Here is a 15616-nt window from a genome sequence, read left to right on the forward strand (position 1 = left end):
CTCCTGTGGCCCTGACTCTTGGCTGCTCTCCTCACGTTGCCATCCCTAAGTGCCACCAGCCCTGTTGGAAATTATGACCCAATGGTTCCTTCCAACAATCCATAGTCAACATATCCAAAACAGAATTCCTAGTGCCCATTCACCCCATCCTCCATCCCTTACTCAAACCTTCTCTATCATCTTGAGCATCTCCCATCTATTCATCAAGCCCTGGTGAGATCACCTCTAAAATATTTCATGTCTGCATCCTCCTCTCCAATTTGCCACCTCTTAATTAAGCTCCTAACTCATCTGCTTATCTCCATCATCTTCTTCCCACAGTCCATCCTGCCACCACCATCTGTGTCTTTACTCAAAATTCTCCAAGGACAAGAATGTCCCCTTTTGTTAATCTATTCAGATTGTACTCACACTTCAAGGTGGAGATCAATTAGCAACTTCTTCAAGAGATTTTTCTGGGTCTCCCCCGAGTCCCAATATCCCCATTATTCTTTCTACTGCCTGTCTACAGCATTTTATTGGATGGTTTTTTTTTGGATGTTTTTTATAACTTTAATGTTTAACATTCTGTCTTGCATATTAATCTTTATTTATATACATGAATATGTCCCTCCATCCCTTGGCCCAGGATGGCAACTATGTAGTACAAATGCTTCAAGTATTCCCCCATCAGTACCTAATCAGAGACATCACTAACAGATCTTAGCTGCCTTCCTACTGACCCCAAACTCAGTCACAAAATCTTTCTTTAAGCAGTTCTCCAGGCAGAATTGGTCGATGAGATTAAACAAATTTTCCGTGTCTACTCTGTACTATATATAAGAAAAAATAAGACAGAAAGCATCTCCTCCTATTCTTCTCTGAACCTACCACAGCATCTTGCATATAAACTATACTCAAAACTTGAAAGCAGTCTTTCAATACTTATTTAAGATTTCTTGAATAAATGAATGAATAAAAAAAAGTGGAATAGAGCAGACCCTGGCAGCAGGAATGCTGCTCCCAGAGTCCATGGTTCAATTTAATCAGTTTTTTTTCACTCCAATAGAGTTATTATATCTTGCTGGTGATAGTCACATGGTGTATACCAATATTTGCCAATGGTATTCAAGGCAGCAACTTACTGAAAGCTGCATGACTAAGCGTGCACTCAGCAGGTTTAAGAGCACATACTTCACCACACATAATTCTACTCAACCTAACATTCAGACTCATAAACATGTTTTTCCATCCTGCTTTCAAGTTTTGAGTGTATTTAAAAATATCATGGAGGGCTTGCACCATTTTGGTTTTAATTAATCCATACAGAAGTACACTCTCAATACCACATTTCCAGTGTGCTTATATCGGTCCTTATCCTGAGGGAAAAAATGATACAACATATAGATATTCTTTGTACTATCATTTGCAAAAACATTTCCTAGACATATTAAAAGTTGGCATTTGGTTGTGTGTCTGTGTGTCTGTGTGCAGGTTTTCTCCCCAAAGAAAACACTATGTGTTGGTTGGAACTTCCTAACTTCAAGGCTAAACTTGAGTTTTCACATCATTCATAGATGTCTCACTATTCTTATAAGGAATTTCCAGAGTCCAGTGGAATACTAATGTTCAGTCACAGAAATATGGAAGGGGAAAGGAAGCTACTTCATGGTGACAGGGCCATGTTCATTACAAGTTGCCAATTTCACATAGTTTTTAAGGCCAAACAATTGTTTTGTTGCCAAAATCCTTGCTCTTATATATCACAAAGCATCAGTATTCAAAAATCTACCCTGAGCTTTGTTGGATTGTGATTTGAACAAATCACAGGGGGAAAAAAAAGATCTGAGACAGCTGGGGAAATGTGAACACTGACTATTTGATAATACTAAGGAATTCTGGTTTTTAAAAGAGTGATAATGATATTGCAGCTTTCTTAAAAATAAAAAGCGTCCTTAATTTTTAGAGATGTATACTGAAGTATTTATAGATGAAATGCTATGATGTCTCCGATTTGCTTCAAAATTATTCATTGTGTGGAGGGTAGAGAATGGGTGGAGGTAGAGATGCAACAAGACTGACCATGTTGATAATTGTGGAAGCTGAATGATGGGCACCAGATCTGTCTGTCAGTACAACAGTCTCTCTACTTTTGTTTGCTTTTGAACTTTTCCATAATAAAAGATTTTTAAAAATTCACCATAAAAGTGGTAGCATGGCTTTGGGGAGGCTCCTTCTAATATGAATCTTATCTGGGAATAGTAGCCCACAAACATTTTAGTCTTCCCTGAACATGCTAGTGAGGATGAACTGATCAAATGTCTTATCAGGAGGCAGAGGCCAAAAGGAAGAGGAAATGCAGCAGGGTAAGTCTGAAAAGAGAGGAAGTTAATGGACTCTTGCCAGAGTGGATAAGCTAGTGCCAGCCACTCAAGCCAAAGAGGACTTGGGTGGTAGCTGGAGAGAGAGTGCTAAAAGCAGTAGACTCAGAAGAAGGGTGTGCTGGGTATGCCGTTGGTGGGGGCTAGTGGGATGAAGCTTGAATGTCAAAGCTGTAAAACAAGCTCACATTTTGGGTTGAATTATCTTTGTCTCCCCTCTAGTGCCTTTGGAAACATGGAAATTAAGAAATATAGAATTCATTCTTAGTCCAATTCTCAAATCAAACAATAACTCATAGAATCATTTTCTGGTTTTGTCCATTTTCATATCTGCAAGTCTTGGGTCAGCTGCTGTTTTTCTGATCTATTTTCATTATTTTTTAAAACAATAAAAATCATCATCCTATTGATTGTGAATATTAGACACAAAGAGGCCCTGTAGATAGTTTACTCCTCTTTTTCACAGGTGAGAAAACTGAAACTAAGAGAAAGGAAGTGACTTGCCCAGCATCATATAGTGCAGGCACACAGTAGGCACTCAGTGAGTATCTACTGAGTCTGGGATTGATACTTACTAGTAGACCCTATCAAGAAATTTCAGCTGGCATCAGATCTGACTGGTTGGTGCCCATGTCATATACTTTTAATATCACTCCTGGTTGAACAAAGATGAATAGAAATTAGATTGTTTCTGCCTTATGGACCTTCCTTTGAATTCTTGTTCTGGCCTCTATGGGGTCCCTACATGCAGGCAGGGCAGCTTTTGTCTGTGAAGCTCACAGCTAATCCAATCCTCCTCTTGGAACTGAGGTTTGTCAGTTGTCTGTTGGCCTCCTCAGTGCCCCCAGGTACTGGAAAGCCTTATTTGGGGCTGCACAGAGGAAATGTAGAACCATCCTCATATGTTCAAGGTTTGCACTGCACTCCCATCCCAAGAAAATGGTTAGTTTGGGCTCCAAAGTACCTATTTTACTGTCAAGGAACAACTATCCAGCATTATTTTTCCAGTTTTCTTCTACTCTAGGGGTGAGGGGAGAGAGTAGATCTGTGGATACATATAGTTGATATAAAACATTAGTTTCAGGTGTGCAACATAGTGGTTCGACAATTATACACATTATGAAATGCTCATCACAGTACGTAGATCTGCATGTTTTTTTCCTTAACTTAAACAGCAAAAAAAAGGAAAGACCTACTTTTGATTTTAAGCGTTTTCAGAAGCATAAATAAGAGTTAAGATTCTAACATTGTAAGATTCAAATATTGCTAACTAGGTTTATACCATAGTTTTTTCTAAAAACAGTGCAACAGGAAAATATCGTGCCACTGTCATTCAGTACAGTGAAGATAAATATACCATGATATTGTAAAAGCAAAATATATTGCTGCCACCAGAATTGCCATTTTCACATAACCATGGAGAAGGAATTGGTGCCAGAATAACAGTACAGTATGTATAATTACAGCTACCACTTACTGAAGTTCACTTTGCATAGTTCACTTGGTTGACACCTCACAATTACCCTGTGAGGTAGTTCTTACCACCGTTTTACAGATGAGAATTGAGGTTCAGTCAGAGCAAGTTAAGGAAATCTACCCCCAAAAATAGTACCAAAAGTCAATTAAACGGAACATGAGAGAAAGATACAAAAATTAGAGAATCAGCCCAGGACACCCAATACCCAACTAATAGTTCTAGAAATATTGAAAATAGAAAGGAAGATATTATATGAAAAATATAAGATAATGTCTCAAAAATGAAGGATGAGTTTTTAGATTGAAAGGGCTCACAAAAGCCCAGCCTAGTAAATGGAAGAAGATGCACAAGAAGGTGCATCACTGTTAAATTTTAAAACACTAGAGGCTAAAAGAAAACCTTTAAATCTTACAAAGAAAAAAAAAAGTTACACACAGAAAATTGAAAATCAATAGGGAATCAGACTTCCCAAAAACAACACTAGAAGCAAAAACATACTGGAATGTCTCTAAAATTCTTAAAGGAAATTCTTTCCAATGAGGCATTCTTCAGCTAGTGAAATTTTTAATCATATGTGAAGATAAATTCAGATACAGAAGGGTTTTATTAAAATTATCTCCCATGCCATTTTTCTAAGGAAGTTAGTGCAAGGTGTAGTCCAGGAAAACCAGGGGCATAAAGCAAGAAAGAGGGCAACCTGAGATATAGAAAACAGAATCTAACACAGAAGAGAAGCAAAGGGAATTCCCAGGATGACAGCAGGGTGGCAGGCCTAGAAGGCAAACATTCTACAATGCACCAGGCGAGTAGCAAACTACATGAAGGGTGTCTCCAAGAAAAAGAAATGGAGCTCGTAGATTACTTATTTGACCATACTGACTGGAGTTTTATGTCAGAAAGTTTGGGGCTGAACTCAAGAGCGGTACATAGAAAAACAAATCAAACCAAAAAAGGCAATTTAGGAGAAACAAAATAAAGGAAATATAATTAATGCTACTCTACATGGATCAATTGTGAGCAATAATTCATAATGTAAATATTGAATATTTTAACAAAAATTTTTTGTATTTGTGGAAGACACATGTGAGTGCATCTGGGGTGTGTGTGTGTGTGTGTGTGTGTGTGTGTGTGTGTGTGTGTGTGTGTGTGTGTGTTGGGGGCATATACAAAAGCTAGTTCCTCATTTTCAACTGCATAAATATAGAAATAGATCATTTCCAAACCTAAATAGAAATAAGAAATATCATCAAGTATTATTGATATTGGGTATTATTCAGAGGTGAAGAGTTATATACCAAAAGGAACAACTGAAAACTGTTAAAAGCAGTTTAAAACAACACAAATTTATTATCTCATATTCCTGTAGGTCAGAGGCTCAGCATAGCATGACTGAGTTTTCTGCTCAGGGTGTCATAAGACTGAAATCATGGGGTTGGCTGGCCTGGGCTCCCACTTGGAAGTACTGGGGGAGATTCTGCTTCCGGGCTCATTCAGGTTGTTGGCAGGATCCAGTTCATTCTAACACTTTCTACCTTTCATCGTTAAACCAGCAACAGCACTCTGAGTCCTTTTAGTAATTTGAATCACTCTTCTGCTACCAGTCAGAGAAATGTCTTTTAAGTGCTCAAGTGATTGACTGGGCCTGCCTAGATAATCCAGGATATCTTCCCATTTTAAGGTCTATAATCTTAACACATCTGCGAAGTCCCTTTTACCGTGTAAAGTAACATTCTCACAGGTTCCAGGGATTAGGGTTGTGGGCATTTTTATGGGGAACAGGAATCAGGGATTTGCAGGGGTGGAGCAGGGGACTGTCTTTAATAAGCCCTATGATATTCTTTAGCTTTTTAAATTAGGTAGTTTTATTTTGGTCAAATAAAAACCAAAAAAAGTTAAACTCAGTGACCAAATTTGCAAGCACTGAATTCAAGTGGACTGGTAGGTAATGTATCAAATGCAGTCTTTATACAAGCAATCTATATTATACAGTCCATTTTTGTGTTTCTAGGTAAAACTACCTAAAATCTGAAAAGCATATTAAGAAATATGTTAGTCCTACAGTATAGGAGAATATATTTGTAAACAACATGTCCAACAAGGGGTTAACATTCAAAATATATAAAGAACTCACACATCTCAAAAATCAAGAAGCAAATAACCCGATTAAGAAATGGGCAGAGGACATGAACAGACACTTCTCCAAAGAAGAAATTCAGATGGCTAACAGGCACATGAAAAGATGCTCCACATCGCTAATTATCAGGGAAATGAAAATTAAAACCACAATGAGATATCAACTCACACCATTAGGATGGCCAACATAGAAAAGACTAGGAACAACAACCGCTGGCGAGGATGTGGAGAAAGGGGAACCCTCCTACACTGCTGGTAGGAATATAAACTAGTTCAACCATTGTGGAAAGCAGTATGGAGGTTCCTCAAAAAACTAAAAATAGAGATGCCATTTGACTCAGGAATTCCACTCCTAGGAATTTACCCTAAGAATGCAGCAGCCCAGTTTGAGAAAGACATATGCACCCCTATGTTTATCGCAGCACTATTTACAATAGTAGCAACTTAAGTGTCCATCAGTAGATGAATGGATAAAGAAGATGTGGTACATATACACAATGGAATATTATTCAGCCATAAGAAAGAAACAAATCCTACCATTTGCAACAACATGGATGGAGCTAGAGGGTATTATGCTCAGTGAAATAAGCCAGGTGGAGAAAGACAAGTACCAAATGATTTCCCTCATTTGTGGAATATAACAATGAAGCAAAACTGAAGGAACAAAACAGCAGCAGACTCACAGATTCCAAGAAGGGACTAGTGGTTACCAAAGGGGAGTGGTGGTGGAGCGCGGGTGGGGGGGAGGGAGAAGGGGATTGAGGGGTATTATGATTGGTACACATGGTGTGGGGGGATCATGGGGAAGATAGTGTAGCACAGAGAAGACAAATAGTGACTCTGTGGCATCTTCCTACGCTGATGGACAGTGGCTGCAATGGGTATCGGTGGGGGGGACTCAATATGGGTGAATGTAGTAACCACATTGTTTTTCATGTGAAACCTTCATGAGAGTGTACATCAATGATACCTTAATTTAAAAAATTATATTAAAAAAAAAAGAAATACATTAGGTACAGCCATGGCCAGGCTCTTGTGAAAATTCTGATTTGGATGGACCACAGGGCTCATCCAGTGTATCAATTCCTTTGTTCTTACAGTTCTATCAAGGGGCCTACTCTGGTTATTGTTGGCAGTCACTGTTAATATCTAGCTACTTCTTATAGCCAAGAGTAGGAGGTGACTGCACAAATATTTTCTTGATATGTAAAACAAATCATCTTAGTTTTTGCTGGATGTTAGAATGTAGCTAATCTAGTCCAGCCTCATTTCAGATGAGAACACTGACGCTCAGAGAGAGAAAGGGGCCTGCCCATGCTATCGCTGGTATTCATAGCCAAGATCCTCATTTCCAAATGAGCTCCACAGTTTATGGCCACTGTTATGAGCCTTGGATGGAATGATCAATCACTAAGTCTAACATGCTCATCTTATAAATGGGGAAGCAGACATAGGGAGAGATATCTGCCCAAGGTCATTTGGAACTCCTAAATTCTAACTTAACGTTTCTTTCCCCTGTAGAAAGTAGTCTCTCTCTGACCAACCATCTGACACCAAGCCAAATCTTATTTCACTTTGAATGAATGCACAAATGGATGTTAAGGCACTGTAAAAAGCCCACTTTGCAATGAAATGACTTAAATTTTCAGTCTTCCAGTTGATAAGCACTTTGGCAATAATTTGAAATTAGATGTTTCTTCTATAGGTAGCTGCCTCCTTAGGACAAATAAGTACATCACTGACTACATTATAGAGGCCCTAAAGTCAGGCCCTGACTTGTTTTCCAATTGTGTCTCAGTCACTTACTAGCTGTGTGATTTTGCATATATAATTCAATCATTTTATGTCTCAGTTTCTTCATCCATAAAATGAAGATAATAATGCAACCTATCTCACGAGACTCATACGGGGACTTTGTGAAATAATACGCATAACTTGGTACACAGTAGCCACTCAAGAACTATTTTCTCTTCTTACATGATGGCCTACCTAATAAATGTTGAAAGCTAGCAGTGAAATATTTTCCTAATATAATGGTAAACTGAAATTGTGACTGTTAGGTAAGACAGTTAAAGGTCCAAGAACCGTTAAGAAGAAATCATCTTGGAGACTGATGTCAAAAATATCTAGCACATCCAATGTCAATAAAATTCCTCCCTTAAAGTAAAAAGCATGCCAAGATTTAGCTACAGTGTTTATAAAAACTTTATTGCTTGGTCTAATCATTAGGGTTTAAAAGAAAAGAGCCTCTGAAATAAGTGCTCCTGTTCCCTTGCTTTCTTCTAAAGCTACTAATACTCCAGTAGCATAATATGCTACTCATGTGAGCACAACGTTGTGCTTATAAAAGAGCAGGACTACATGGAAAGGACAAAGTGGTAAATTACCCTGGAGTTCAAATGTGCTTGGATCACTCTGGCTTCTCTCCCCATGAGAGGAGATGAACATGTTTGCGGCTATAGGAATTTGTTTTCCATAAATCTCACATACATATACAACCTCGAGTGTCCTTGGTTAAACATTTTGTCACATACTCAGTGTGATGATGTATTAAGACTCAAAAGGAGATTCCTTATTAAATTCCAAATAAAATGATACTTATCTGGAGATGGATTTCCAGAATCTTCTTGGATCATTCTAGATAGTAACCAGAGGTAACCACACCAAGATCAGAACCCCCTACCCACACCCTAGAGTTTGGGTCCTCTAAAGATTCAGGGTAATTAACAATTGTGGTCTGGCTAAAGACCTATTCCTAGAGTTTAACACAAATGAGAGAAAACCCTCCATGACATTCAAACCATTTTGCTATATTTACAGAAAATACAAAACTACATCACCATCTCTTAAGAGGACAGCTATTGAAAACCGATTTTCTTATTCTCCAATGTAACCTGCTAATGTGATTGATCTGCAACTATGGAGCCCTATCATGTATATATCATGACAGTCCCCTTAAGTATATTGCAGTCTATTTTAAGCTTAATATGGGAAAGGATCCGTTCTCCATTTTCTTTAATTTACATAACCACAACTTACCAAATACTTATGTCCCTTTGGGTGCTGCTTGCAAAAGCCATACTAATATTAAATTAAGTGCATGCCCTTATCAGAAAGCAGGCATGCTGAGAACAGCAGAGAAGTTTATGATAAATGATTTTAAGATAAAATAGCTATTGTGGAATTTTTCCACATTTATTCTTTTAACTGCTATTTTTCCTTCCACCCACTCCTCACAACAATTTTCCCAAAATAAGACCAAAGGAAAACATTTGGGTGACATACAAAAGACAATTAATATTTATTTCACTCAAGCTTTCCTATAAGAAGTTAAACAAAATGATCCCTAATTGAAAGCATTACCAAGAAAGTTGACATTGTTTCACATATCCTCCAGTGCCCAGGTGAAAATACAACATATTTCAATGAAAGAGTAAGAATGACCATCCTTACTGTGGGCTTATTTAGGTATGTGGAGAGAAAAAAATCCATACAGGTTAGACGTAAAATAATAAATGAACCTGTGAGTTTCCTACAGATGATGGGAATACCACTGATGTATTAAGGTCTCCAAGAGCTCCCAAGACCTGGGGTCACTTTGCAGCGATTATAAAACAGCCATAGGTGCTCCCATAATTCACTGCCTCCTTTTCCCTCAACTATTTTACTGCTAACAGAGGGAGATGGAAACAAAATACAATTTCCCCACTCCCAGGCTGAATGATAGTCCACATCAGTAGTTCTTGGGTAATCGGAATAGCAAATCCCTGCCCCACCCATGCCATTGAAATAGGGTAACAGGAAAAATGGCTTTGAGTGAGGCATTTAAAGTGTTTTGCTTCCCAGAATTATACAAGACCTCACCAGGAAGTAATCTTATTCCTACACAGGAAAACCAACTATCCTGTCTAGAGAGCAGCAGAACAAAGGCATCCACTATGCCTATCTCCAGGCCTCAATCTGACCTCAGAAATAAAAGCACTGGGAGCAAACACCTTGACATTGACCCTTGCCATGAACTCGAATTTCCTCGGAAAAGCCAGGGTGCAGTGCTCCTCCACCACAGTGCAAGCAGGTTCCACTTTTGCCTAAACCTGTGGAGAGCAGGGATCTCTGATTTCCCTTCCCCTAAGAGCAGGAATTGCAAAGTAACACAAATGGGTGAATGTTTGGAGAACTAGTGAAATAAAGTTGTCAAATTTCTACCATTAATTGGAGTCTGTGTGTATAAGGAGGGAAACTGGGTGAGGGGGACTTCCCATTTCCATATGTCTTTACATTTGGAGGAAGCAGAGGAGCAGAGGGAATATCTATATGTATATGCTGTGGGGATGAGGGAGAATGGAATCCTAACATATGCAGAAAAAGAATGCAAATATTGGAGCCTTGGATGGTGGCTATCAATGAAAGACATAAAACCTACTAATAACCATTTGTGGCAGTAAGGAGAAGACACAGCTGTTTTTTCCCCCAAGCAAATAAGTGAATACCTCCTGTTTAGAAAATATGTAGAGAAATGGTTAATGCTGAAAACCTTCAAATAAATGCAGAATCATATAGAAGTTGCAAAATATGCAAGAATTGGTCGTTGTTTCTCAGTCTACCCACACTTTAACTAAGACGCAAATTATTCCCTGCTCCTCTAGGTGTTCTGAGCAGATTTATATTCTAATATCTAATGAAGGGTGAAAGCTACAAGGAAGGGAATGAGGGGGAATGCAAAAGGGGAAATCAGTGTATGAACTGGGGAGTTGAAAGGTCTGAAAATGACAGGTGGGGATAAACTGAGTCCCAACTAGACTGTCAAAACTCTGACGGAGTCCATGCCTCATACCTGGAGGCTTGGCACGATCTGAACACATAGTAAACATCTGAGTAGCAGAGGTGAAGAAAAAACAATACATCATTAGAAACTGCATGGTTCAAGCTGTAATATCCAGTAAGCCATTCTTCCTCCACTACCCTGAAAAGCCTGAAATGGCTTTGAAAGTTCTTGGTAAAGAAGCTGCCTTGGCCTCTCCTGTAGTTGTCATCATCATGGGCAAAACTCATGTCTGGGCCTTTCAAAGCAGAAGAAAATGATTAAAGGAGATGACGATTCCCAACTATCAAGAGTTTTAAGAGCCACAAACATTACTTGGTAGCATCTCAAACAACAGGTTTTATCAATTTTGTTTGCTAGACATTGTCTGTGACTCAAGTTTGGCATTATAGCATTTGCACCCAAAATGAGTTCCCCCCAATAAAACTTGTTGGTATTGTTTGACCCCAAAAATACAAAGCAGGCATAGATCACTCAAGAAGTTGTCACAACCCTTGATAAGATTAACTCTACTGCCATCAACACTTTTTGCTTTGTTTCCTAGTTTGAAGCCTTTGCAAGGGATGTCTGCTTTTATAATTCAACAAGAATGACTCCATTCTCTTCTCCAGAGGGCCCCTTCTTTTTAGTTTTTTGATGCATGACTCAATGTAAAGACCTAAGGCTCTTATGAGCTGTTTTTAAATGGTCCAGTAGTTTCAGTTTTCATTTAACAAGTTCCCAGATAACAAATGGGGAATGGGATGAATCTTCACAAGGTCACATTGAAGGTTAAAATAAATTATCCCCATCACTGAGAGGCTCTCTTCAGGTTTTCTATCAGCACTACAGAGTCAGTTTCTTCCTTGGTTTGCTTCTCATAGATGTCATACTTCTTCCAGTGCTGGAAGAGAGGGAAAAAATACACAATGACTTTTCTACACAGTATTCTTTCCCTGAGTACTCACAGCCAATGTTTATGTTCAGGTTTGCGTGCATGGAATCATGAGTGTTTTTCTGTTGTTTTCCTTTTTGACCTAGGAATCTTCATCTATTTGAACAGTTAATGAAACAAAATAATCAGGAATTAACATTAAGTGGAGGGGGGGAAGTGTGGGATTGTTACATGACATTTAATCGCTATCTCAAGACATAAACAAATTTGGACATCTGCAAAACTGGAAACAAAGTCTTTTTTAAGGAGAATAAAAGGGTGGTATGCTTTTCTTACTTCAACTGTTTCTACCATTATTTTCTTACTACTCTAATTTGACTACTGCCAAAGATATAATCAGCCTCAAAAGTCAACTAGCATCTAAGTAATACATAAAACGTCCCAAGAAGTCTTAGTGCAGTAAAAACTTTGGAAGACCCTATATTAACAGCTTCATATGACATTATTTGCTAGAACAGGGCATTATACATAAGGTAAGGTCACTTTGAACTCAATTTAAGTGTGTCTGTTATGGTGAAAGCCAATATCCTGGTTTTTGCCTTCTTTAAGTCAAGGGAAAGGATGAAACCTAAGCTAAGTATCCTCATCTGTAAATTTAGGTTGTTAAAGCAGGTGTAGGCAAACTACAGTCTAAGGGTCAAATCCAGCAAACCACCTCTTTTTATAAATAAAGTTTTACTGGAATATAGCTACACCCATTTGTTTCTGTATTGTGTCTATGGCTGTTTTTACTCTACAACAGCAGAGCTGAAATGCTGTGACAGAAACCGAATGGCTTGCTAAGCCAAAAATATTTACTGTCTGGCTCTTTACAGAAAAAGCTTGCCAACCCGTGTACTAGATTATTTCTAAGCTCCTTTTCTGCTCTGATGTTTTCTGGTTCTATAAGTCTAGGGAAGGAAATGGAAAGACGAAAAAAACAAACAATGGCAACAATGACTATTCAGCTATCTCAGGTTGTGCAATTGGAGATGGACTGAGCAAGTCAGGGGCAGCCAGTCTTACAAAGCCTATGGAGGGATGAGGTGGAAAAGACTGCTTAAAATACTCAAATTACTCCAAACGAATTATTTAACCCCGATATTCCTAGAATGGCTAAAATTAAAAGTACTATTCCAAGAGCTGATGAAGATGAACAGTGCTGGATCTCTCAAATATTGTTGGTGAAAATGTAAAATAGTACAGCCACTATGGAAGAAAGTCTGACAGTTTCTTATAGAATTAAACATACACTTATTGCATGACCCAGAAATCCCACTCCCAGATATTTATCCAAGAGAGATGAAGACATGTCCACACAAAGATCTCTACGTAAATGATTATATTATAGTATATCTAATATATAACAATAGTTATAAAAGTTGTAACTTTATTCATAAAAGGCAAAAGATGGAAACCCCAATGTCCTTGAACAAGTGAATGGTCAAATAAACTGTGGTACAGCCAGATCATGGAATACTGCTCAGCAATGAAAAGAAATGAACTACGTGGGGACAGTAGTACAGCACAGAGAATGCAGTTAATGATTTTGTAACATCTTACAATGTTGATAGTGGCCACACTAGAGGGGGTGAGGGTTTAATAATATGGGTAACTGTCAAACCACTGGTCATATTTGTTGCATATTTGAAACCAACATAAGATGGTATATCAATGATACTTTAATTTAAAAAAACTGCAAAAGGAAGATGTTTAAACAATTGGGCCAACTAATTGAAAGCTAATGTTGTCACTAAATTGAATTTCAAATGAATTTTACATCCATAGTTCATTTTGCTAATTTCATTCTCTGCATCCTGTAATTTGTTGACAATGATTGATTACTTAAGTGAATAATATCTATGTACCAAGATATTGTAGTAATAGGAAATGCCTCACATGATCATAAAAAAAAACAAAAAATGAACTACTAATACATACAACAATATGGATGTCTCTGAAATGCATTATGCTGAGTGAAAGAAGCCAGAATCAAAAATCTATATACTGTATGATTCCATTTATGTGACATTCTGGAAGAGGCAAAACTTTCAGGACAGAAAGCAGATTAGTGGTTGCCAGAGTATAGGGCCAGGGGACAGGGGTTGAGTGCAAAGGGGCACAAGGAAGCTTTTGCAGGGATGATGGAAATGTTTACCTTGACTGGAGTGGTGGCTACAAAATTGCATATACTTGCTAAAACTCCTCTAACTGTACACTTAAAAAGAGTAAAATTTTACTGAATGTAAATGAAATCAATAAACCTGATTTTTAAAAATATGACATGCTCGCACTTCTAATAAAAAACACACTGGAAAAATTATATAACCTTGAAGTAATGGCTTATTCAATAAATGGCACTAAGACAACTGGCTAAGCATTTGAAAAATAAAGTCAAGCCCTACTTCATAGCCTACACGGATAAATTCTCTATGGACTGAAGACCTAAGCATAAAAAACAAAACCAAAATAAGTACTCGAAAAATATATTGAGCAACAATTATATAAACTGAGGTAGGAAAGGGCCTTCTATGCATAAAAAATAAAGGCAGATTTGACTGCAGGAGAAAAAAACTTTTATATACCATTAATTACTCTAAGTATATAATACAAAGGCAAATATATATGACAAATCAAAGGAGTAATAACTGATATATAAACAGATATTTACAAACCACCAAGTTTCAAATAGATGAAAATGGCAGGGAAATATGGACAATGAATGAGAATTTCATAGAAGAATTAATTTAAACCAATGAATATATAAGAAAAATAAAGGTTGAAACAAGATATCCCTTTTACTCTGTATCAAATTGGCAAGAATTTTGTAAAAAACAAGATATATTCACACTGGTAAAAGTGTGGCCAAACAACCACTCAGACATACTACTGGTAGGTATGTAAGTTGGTATAACCTAGTGGTACTCTAAGCTTCTTGGGAAAAGTTTAAGTGTATGTATTCTAACACCCCTATATCCGTAATATGAAGGAATCATACTCTACGCATGTAACCAGAGTGTTTTACAGCACAGATGATATATTCTTATACATTAGTAAAATAGATCTACCTTACTTTTTTTAACCTCTGAATAGTATTTCATTGCATGAATGCACTATAACTTGTTTAACCAGTATCCTTAACAGATATTTAACCTGTATATGGTTTGTGGGTAACAATTTGTCAATATCAAAGAATTTAAAACATGAGTAATCTCCTTTAATCCAGCAATCTTAACTTCTAATGATCTATTCCAAGAAAATAATACAATCTGTATGCTCTTATTAGCTGCAAAATGATGCCAATGATAATGAAATTTAGAATTCATCTAAATGTGCAGTAATAGGGACTTGGTTAAATACAGAATATATTCACACAATGGAATACTATTTAGCCATTAAAAAGAGAATTACAGGATCAGGGTTGGCACACTTTTTCTGTAAATGGCCAGATGGTGTATTTTCAGCTTTGAGGGCCAACTAGTCTCTGTCACAATAACTCAACTCTACCACTGTCACATGAAAACAGCCATAGATAATATATAAAGGAATAGGCATGGTTATGTTCCAACAAAACTATTCATGGACACTGAAATCTGAATTTCATGTAATTTTCATGTGCTATGACATAGTATTCTTCTTTAGATTTTTTCAACTATTTAAAAGTATAAAAATCATTCTAAGCTTGCAAGCTGTACACACGCAAGCAAGAGGCAGGCAGGAGTTCATCTGTGGTCTGAAGTCTACAGAGCAATCCTGGGAGAAAAGCAGTGGTTGGCAGCCTAGTTTGTGAATCTCCCCAAATGACACCATAAAAAATACAAGTAGGAAAGGTAAAGTAGGGTAAGTAGGGCAGCAAAACCAAAAGGACAGACACAATCTCCCACAAAATCAGATCAAAATGATTCCCTCAT

General features: G+C 37.5%; 1 protein-coding gene across 1 annotated transcript in view; it reads right to left on the minus strand.

The window, feature by feature from the left end:
- Nucleotides 1–9247: 9247 nt before the first annotated feature.
- The window catches only part of IL13RA1 (interleukin 13 receptor subunit alpha 1), a 54279-nt gene continuing 47910 nt past the window's right edge, over nucleotides 9248–15616 (minus strand). The window contains exon 11 of the mRNA XM_036920220.2: nucleotides 9248–11675. Coding sequence (XP_036776115.2) covers nucleotides 11583–11675 — 93 coding nt within the window. The 3' untranslated portion in view covers nucleotides 9248–11582. The remainder of the gene's footprint in view (nucleotides 11676–15616) is intronic.

The sequence above is a fragment of the Manis pentadactyla genome, chromosome X (genome assembly GCF_030020395.1).
Source record: "Manis pentadactyla isolate mManPen7 chromosome X, mManPen7.hap1, whole genome shotgun sequence".
Classification (NCBI taxonomy): Eukaryota; Metazoa; Chordata; class Mammalia; order Pholidota; family Manidae; genus Manis; species Manis pentadactyla.